Genomic DNA, 8,344 nt, shown 5'->3' with positions numbered 1-8,344 from the left:
ATTTCCATCTCATTGTATTGGTTTTATATAGGAGACATTTATTTCAGAGACTTAAACCTGCAATTAAATTTTTGCTTGCAATCACACCAACCTGTAATCTGGACAGTTTCTTATCAGGATCCTTGGTGAGAAATGAACACATATGTAGTTTGCCTCAACATAAATGCATTTTGAATGGTAAGGCTGCCATCTAGTGACTCAAACCAGCCACAGAGGGACATTTAATTGGATTTTGTAGAAAGAATCCCTTTCTAATAATATAATAAAACAAAAAATAAAACGTTATTTATAGAGCACTTATCAAAACAAAGTACAAAGTGCTTCACAACAAGATAAATAAAATACCACAGTGAATGATGAAATATAAAGAAATAAAATACAAAAAAATACAGAAAAGCAATAAAATAAATGGACAGCTCAGGTAAAATCAGGACATGCTTTCCGATAAAAATGTGTTTTGAGAAGAGACTTAAATGAAGACACTGACTCAGACAACCTAATTTCTTCGGGCAGGTTGTTCCAGAGCCTCGATGCCCTGATGGCAAAAGCTCTGTTCCCCTTAGTTTTCAACCTGGACTCAGGAACAGACAGGAGACCCCTGCCCGAAGATCTCAAACTACGTGAAGGTTCATAATGGATTAAAAGGTCTATAATATAGTCTGGAGCCAGGCCATGAAGAGCCTTAAAAGTAATCAATAAGATCTTAAAATCAATCCTAAAACAAACAGGGAGCCAATGTTAAGAGGCTAAAACAGGTGTGATGTGGTTTGTACTTCTTGGTGCTGGTTAATAGCCTAGCAGCTGAGTTTTGTGTAGTCTGCAGTCGTGTCAAAGTTTTCCCTACATGGGAAGATACTTTTTAACATATTGTTGTATCTGTAAATTTGAAATTCTGATTAATATTCAAGCTTTCCACTTCATTTGTCACTCATAGACTTCCTTTGTATACATATACTGTATAACTCAACCTGTTAAAACAACAGAAACCCAGTTCAGTTTTTCCATACTCACTGTGACAGACAGATCATCAGCATAGTAATACCTAATTATATGTTTATAGCTAATTAGTAAAATGAACTGGGTCAGATTCCCCCAGTTCACTAACACACTGAGGCATCTGGACACCTGCTTCTTAAAAACACATTCAAGTATTTGTAAAATGCTCCTTAAACTCCTTTAGTGCAAAAACAAACTGAATCACAGTTGAAGGGAAACATTTATTGCCAACCAAGATAACAAATAAGTTACATTAATATACACACATACGGTTGTGTAACAGTAAGCAGCTTTTTGGATTAGAGCTGCGCCCACAACACAAAGACGAGACCTTGTAGTTTAACAAGTCGTTAAGGTTATAGTTTTGAGTTGTGAGAACTGTGATTTAAACCCTATGATCACCATATAGGCTTTTGTTTAAGTAATGAGTTTGCATAATAATGTCAATTAATACATTTATGAGTTATCAGTCACTTAAATTGGGTACAACCTCAGAACTAATAGATTCAACATGTGATTTATTTACCTTCTGTAACAATGTCAACACTGAACAGTTATCTAACAACAGATACAATTTGCATTCAGTAAGACAAGAGTGCAGCAACATAAAGATCAGTTATTCCTGAAATAAAAAAGGGAATTTTTCTTAACCAAATTAGTAGACTTAAAAAGATGCTTGAGAATAATCTAAATGTAAGACTGGAAATATTTAATTATTTTACACACACAGTGTGTCTGCCCACAGCTGCATAACAAAGCTGGACAGAGTAACATGGATTTAAATAAATAGTGTAGCTGAGACTGTGGATAAGACGTTAAATATACTTGGCAAGAGACGAGGACACTGCTATGTGTTCTACCTCTGGGTGTCTCCAGTCACAAACTTAACACTGCCCCTTCCTCGAATTCCTGCCAAAAACATTGTCTGTCTATACTGTAAACTGACATTATTTTAATGCAGTGACATAAATAAAACTTGCTTTGATGCAACGAGTCCTGTGTTGCATCTGCAGTTGTGAGGCCTATTAGCACGGTGGTAGTATGATTGCTCGAGTGTAAACAGGACGAGGATAGTTTGCCCTTCACATGCTCTTACTTTTCAAATACAGAAGTTATTGTATTTTAAATATTAGACGCATGAAAAATGTAGGTACCCTCCAACAAAATGAGAAAAACAAACAGATGTGGCATCTTTAAACAAGTCAAGTGTCTTAAGCCCCAAAACACAGTGAAATCAAAGAGCAAACTCGATCATGCATGTCTGTTTCACACATAAACGTTGTTTCAAGCTCAAATGCACAAATCTGTCAAGTTAAACAGTATATTCCTTCGTCATTCCGGTAACGCCCATGAAAAAGCAGAGCCAATCACTGCCTCTGTCCTCTGGCTAATAATTAATTACAGGAATAACTTCCTTGGCTGATTGACAAGTTAAAAAGGTGATGAGAGCAAGAAAGAGATAAGAAACTGATTTCCACAACAGTTTCCTGTGCTGACAGTTGCATGTTTTCCCTCAGACAAACTGACATATAGTGAGTAAGTCAAAAGAATGTTGTTTAATGATTTCTGGGCTTTAGCACCCACGGTTACACTTTAAAACATCTCTTCCCCAAACTGTTCTCCTGCAGTAAAACCAACAAAAGTGACTTGATAACATAAGTGGTTGAGGCTTTAAAGACAGAAAGGCTCAGAGGAATCAAGTAAGAACTGCGTGAATCTATTTGTCCGTAGTGAGCGGAGACTCAAACCTGCATCTAAAATGTGTCTGTCAGCTAACACTAAGATGTGTGGTGGTCCTCTCTCTGCTCCCAACATCCAAACGTGGTAGTTGGGGTGCGGCTAGGGGGCGTTCAGCAGGGCAGCAGTGTGCGAGTGTGTGTGGTGGGATGATGGGTGTCAGAGGGCTAGCTGAGGAGGTCGGGCTGCAGGTCGACCCTCTGCAGGACATCCTCAGGCATGCACAGAACAGGATTCACCGGCTTGATCAGTTCATCTCCGAGAAGGGAGAGACCTGCAACTCCGAACAGAGTGTGGAAAGGATCCACCTGCAGAGAAGGAGGGAGCGGGAGAGTCACTACTCCACTAATAACTGGGGTTGTAATGACACACTGTAACAGAACATCTTAGCACAGCTTTTAGCGATGCAAAAATATGAAGATGTGCATCATAGAGTAGACATTAATATCAAGTAATATTGGCTCAAACTGTGGGCGATGTGGTTTGAAAGCAGCAGAGATGAGCTGCTTCTTTTTTTTATTAAAACAGCTGTTCTCTCTCACTCCTTAATAAGATTAGAAGCTTGAATAGATAAGGATCCACTCGCGCATAGTCTGTTATTTGCATCTTGCACTAATGCTGGTTTGTAAAGATTATATAAAACTAAGAATGGAGAAATTGATTATTATTTATATTTTATATAATATTTTATATATTTTTATAACTATTATTTATTACATAATTAGTGACATTGTATTTATACTGTACTTCACCATCTACCAGTAAACCCACTTGGTACTCGACACTTAGTTTATCTTATACTTATACCAACATGTTACTTAATTTATTTATTTCTGACCTGTTTATAGTGTATAATATCGTTTTCTCCTGTGTGCACTGACGTAAAGGCGAGCTACTGTAACAAAGAGTTTCCCTACGGGGATCAATAAAGTATTTCTGATTCTGATTTCTGATTCTGAAAACACTATTTGGATCTATCATAGTTAAAGAGAAAAAACATTCAGGTAATGTGATCTATTTTTCACCCATATACAGTACATATTTTACACAATTTCTAAAACTCATCAAATTATTATAACACATTTCCAGACCTACTTAGGATGTTCCCTGTGTATCTACTGCAAGATTTTATCTTTAACAACTTTTATCGCATACCTTTTCACTGAAAATATACACGAGACAGAGAGACAAAAGATCATGGAGGTGGAAACATCAGACAGGATTTTGGGAAAAGACAGGTCTAATATGTTTTTTGTTGTGTGGGCCAGCTCACCATGTCTCCTGGTCTATCAGCAAAACCTCCGGTCTCCTCGTCTTGACAGGCCAGAATAAACGTTCGCAGCTTGGCCTTGTCGATCCAGTGGATTCTGCCGATGATTTTCAGTGATGCCAAAACCCACCACGAGTAGCACACATCTGGAAGCTGAATGAGACAAACAAAACCAGAGCTGGGTCCGTATTGTAACTACATCTAATTAAAGTATTGGCTTCAAAACCTTTTTGCAGTAGCTTGGTGGAAGTTAAACTAAATTAGGATTTCTAAGTATTTCTATTTGGCCACTTGTTGTCATTTTGAGATACAACCAGCAATGTTTAGCTGTAAAAAGAAAAATCCTTAATTCTTTATAGTGCTGCTATTAAGTCAGATGTTACAATGACCCTTTTATTTAATCACTGTAAATGTACATAAAACAGGAAGTTAAAGTGGGTATAATCGATATTTTACAATGTATCAAATGACAGTGCGAAAATAATGTGATAATATGAAAGGGGTCCCTCATAACGATGAACCTACAGAGAATTATCACCTGAATCTGCAGCTCTTATCGACTTTACAGAGCTCATTTTTTAGCTGTCTGGCAACAACTTTACTGTTTTGATTCACTCTCACTGCTCTCATACCGAAACAGCAGACAGTTACTATCTGGTGAACATAGTGGAGCATTTAGCAGCTAAAGAACCAGGTATTTCCCTCGGGAGTTGATAGAGACCAAAAACTAAAACAGAGTGAATACTGAACTGACATTCATCAGGTGGACAGAAACATAACTCCAAATGAATGATAAAGCTGCTCTGTAACAGCTGGATGTGTACAAAGGCAACTGTTTGCTCTAATTTGGTCTGTCTTTAGCTTCTGACAAGCAGCTAATGGACTGTACTGTGATGAATACACATTACAGAGCACAGAGAGCACTTAAATGCATATAGGTTGCAAAAAACCAAGGTGCAGGAAGGGCAACAAAACAGCCAGTCTGAAGACTGGTTTCACTCTGCATGCAGAGCAACCCTGATCAGTAACGTGTGAACAATGAAAGCAGGATCCCTCTGGTGTGTTTATGTGTGTATATCTTTGCTTTGCTTTGCTCTTGCTAAAACTCTATAAGTTAACCCTACCTTAACTCTTACTTTTAGAGTAGATTTGATGCCGTTCAAACTCTTCTAATGTGAAGAAACTTGTGGTTTGCGGAATTCTAGACTTTTCTAAATGAATTCCCGATACTGAATAAATGAGGATTAGCAGAGCAGCAAAACTAATTCAGGAATCACTCCTCATGTCCTGATTCGTTAAAAATTAAACAATGACAAGGTGGCATTTCATTTCCCAGTGCAGCATCTGGAGAGCACAAACCTTCTCCGGTCGTCCGTTGAGGCCTCCGGACGGCAGCTGCCTCTCGCAGAGCCACCAGCCCAGCAGGTCAGCGTTCACCTGGTACAGCTGACCGGTGAGCGACAGGAAGCCAGTGCAGCAGTAAATCTGACAGACAGAAGGGAAACATGTGTCACTGCTCAAGAGGGGTGTAAATGTGATACCAGCCACCTTCCAGAGTGAGAACAATTCATCCTGTTAGTGTTGGGGATTGACAACCTCTCAGTTATGAGTCAGACTCCCTCCCATGAGACCAGCCTCACACGTTTGTGATGTGTGAATAAGAATTTTACTGTCTGATAACTTTTATGTGGGAACTAGCAACTTAACACCTGCTTTCTTCAATTTCACTTTTCGTTTAAGTTTAAACTTCGGATGTTGTCCCACATGGATTGTCTTGTCTTACATATACAAGTACATCAGTGGACTCACCTGACCAGCATGAGACTCTGAACCAGGTCTGCAGCCAAAACCTCCGTCAAAATTCATACAGGACAAGACAAACTCCACAGCTTTGTCCACATTTATTGTGTCCATCTTGCCCTTGGGAGGAGGAGAGGACCAAGAGTCATCTTCAAATATTATTATGTTAATTATAAAGTGTTAGTGTTGAGTAAAGACAAAAACTGCACATGATATACATACCAGTAATGCAAGTGTAGCAACAGCACAGAAGGAAAATCTTGTGTCTATTTCTCCTATAAAGACAGAGATGTGTAATTATAATAACACAACATTATACTATTTTAATATTATATTTAAAGCAAGCCATAATTTAAATAAATGAGAACTACTATACTTTTTTACTGGGATTTCAGCTACAAGCCCTATATGACAACACATATCAAAGTTGTATGTTTGTACAAATATACTTGAAAAGTCAACTTGTGATACAAAGTGTGGGCTAACATTGCCTATTATTTTATCTAATGTACTTATTATTATTATTAAAGCTTGTGTGCTATTCATTCTCTCCTTTTTATTTTCATTTGAGGAGCAAATATTTCTTGAGACAACATAAATCAGAATAAATCGTGCTCACCCCATTTGTCCCCTGCAAAGGAGCCGTCTTCCTGCTGCAGCCCTTTGATGTATTCCACCACTTTGTCCACATCAATCGCGTCCACATTGTCATACAAGCACAGGATCTGAGAAAGAGATTTTCTTTTTAAATACAGTAATTAAATACAAAAATACAAAACACAAGGGTTGCAGAGCAATAAACATAATTTACAAACCTGATGCTAACAGACAAATTGAGAGGTTTTGCTGGGAGTTGAATAAAAACATCACTTTATTCACAAAAATCTTCTTAAAAAACACAGATAATGCAGCTGCTCAAGAGAGTGAAATATAAAAGTATTAAATATTAACCAATGGAATTGCTAGAAAATTACAGTAAAAGAGATTCCAAGGAAATGAATAAATAAATTAATGAGCATTTATTTTATAGTTCTGTGTGTCATCCAGGAGTAAAATCAATTAAAATAAATTTATATTTCTGCTTCCTACATTCTTTGATTTATTGTACAGAAGACGACATCTCATCAACCAGCAACGTATTACCTTTCTAGATGGCAACAACTCCAAACTCTCATAGCATAAAAGTTGATGAGAAAAAAGTCCATGAATCTGTCAGATTTCATATTGACTGTCTTAGGAGTCACCTGGACGGCGCTGAGGGTGTAGAGCAGGTGGGGGTCGTGTCCAATGCTGGCGCTGATGCCTCCACACTCGTGCTGACAGGCTTTGATGAAGTCTACGATCTCCTGCCGGTTCATCCGGGGCAGCTGCCCCATCAGGTCCATCACCGTGAGCCCCCAGTAGATGCCGCTCATCCTCAGGTACTCTGACAGCGTGTACTCCTGGACAAACACAAACGGGACATTAATGAACAGGAGAGCAGGACCTGTTTACTGTTTACAGCCCGTGGAAAAGGTTTTTTTACCCTTGTTTATTCTTTAAAAGACAGATTTATTGACTTTGCAAATTCCTGAACTTTGTATAAGGAGAATTATCATGTTGAAACAGAAAAAGGGACTTCCCCTAACTGTTGCCACAAAGTTGGAAGCACACTTTTGTCTAAATATCATTGTATGCTGTAGCATTAAGTTTCCTCCCTTAGCCCAAACAATGAAAACAGCCCCAGAGCAAAAGTACACAAAAGTAAGTGAACAGAAGTGTCCAAGGTAGAAAAACACAGCTAGAAAGCCCAAGAGATTGCCTTTACTCACATAGTCATCCTTTTTGGAGCCATAGGCAGCGATGTAGTCTGCATGTTTGTCCAGCAGCAGTGTGTTGGGAGCGTCAGGCTTAATGATGACATCTTTCACTTGGGTGCCCTGACATTAAAACACATCATACTTAAAACATGCCACAAATTCTAACTGGCCTTGTTTCAATATGATAAAAATTATAACCTCCACCATTTCGCTGACAAACCTGATACTGAGTTAACTCATATTATGTAGCTAAATGAGTGAATATGAAAATAGCAAACGGGTTGTTGACAGCTTGTGCTATCAGCGAGCTACATGCTAACACTAATGCTAGCTACATTTGAGTCACTTTACTAGCTTCTTTCACAGATTAGCGGTCAATGAGAGGCTAAATTTGGACAGAATTGAGACAAGTGGACATATCCATCCACTTCGGCTATAATGTTATCATAAACTACACTGACTAAATATAACATTTACAACATGACGCCGGTTACCATTCTGAAAATGTTCGCATGATCAGGCTTCTTCTTCTTCTTTTATTTTGACTGGCGGTTGGTAACCAGCTTGCAGGTGCATTACCGCCACCTACCGGACTGGAGGCGTGGAACAGTAGATTGGCAGACAAATAAAAGACAAAAAAAAACAGAACAAAAAAACAAAACAAAAAAACTTTAATTATCTCTATTAACCCGGTTTCCTTTGGATATTTAATTGGGTGATTGTATATAAACGGGTTGCTTCT

The 8,344-nt window shown here is 38.3% G+C and overlaps 1 protein-coding gene across 1 annotated transcript; it reads right to left on the bottom strand.

Moving 5' to 3' along the window:
* Nucleotides 1-1,203: 1,203 nt before the first annotated feature.
* On the bottom strand, nucleotides 1,204-8,344 carry rabggtb (Rab geranylgeranyltransferase subunit beta). The gene is made up of 9 exons (XM_044220444.1): nucleotides 8,097-8,344; nucleotides 7,615-7,722; nucleotides 7,048-7,245; nucleotides 6,423-6,528; nucleotides 6,026-6,078; nucleotides 5,813-5,923; nucleotides 5,363-5,488; nucleotides 4,007-4,156; nucleotides 1,204-3,041 (listed from the first exon to the last, which is right to left on the bottom strand). The coding sequence occupies exons 1-9, from the start codon at nucleotides 8,097-8,099 to the stop codon at nucleotides 2,901-2,903; spliced, it is 996 nt and encodes a 331-aa protein (XP_044076379.1). The 5' UTR covers nucleotides 8,100-8,344; the 3' UTR covers nucleotides 1,204-2,900.

Source organism: Siniperca chuatsi, linkage group LG13, assembly GCF_020085105.1.
Source record: "Siniperca chuatsi isolate FFG_IHB_CAS linkage group LG13, ASM2008510v1, whole genome shotgun sequence".
NCBI classification, from domain to species: domain Eukaryota; kingdom Metazoa; phylum Chordata; class Actinopteri; order Centrarchiformes; family Sinipercidae; genus Siniperca; species Siniperca chuatsi.
Note: the sequence above shows the minus strand (reverse complement) of the source record. Positions and strands in the feature narration are given on the sequence as shown.

What these genes read in the sequence shown, in the direction of transcription:
- rabggtb (XM_044220444.1), bottom strand. An exon ending in GCTCCAAAAAGGATGACTAT is followed by an intron (nt 7,246 to 7,614) that starts GTGAGTAAAGGC and finishes GTGTTTGTCCAG; the next exon opens with GAGTACACGCTGTCAGAGTA. An exon ending in TTGCTACACTTGCATTACTG is followed by an intron (nt 5,924 to 6,025) that starts GTATGTATATCA and finishes CCTCCTCCCAAG; the next exon opens with GGCAAGATGGACACAATAAA.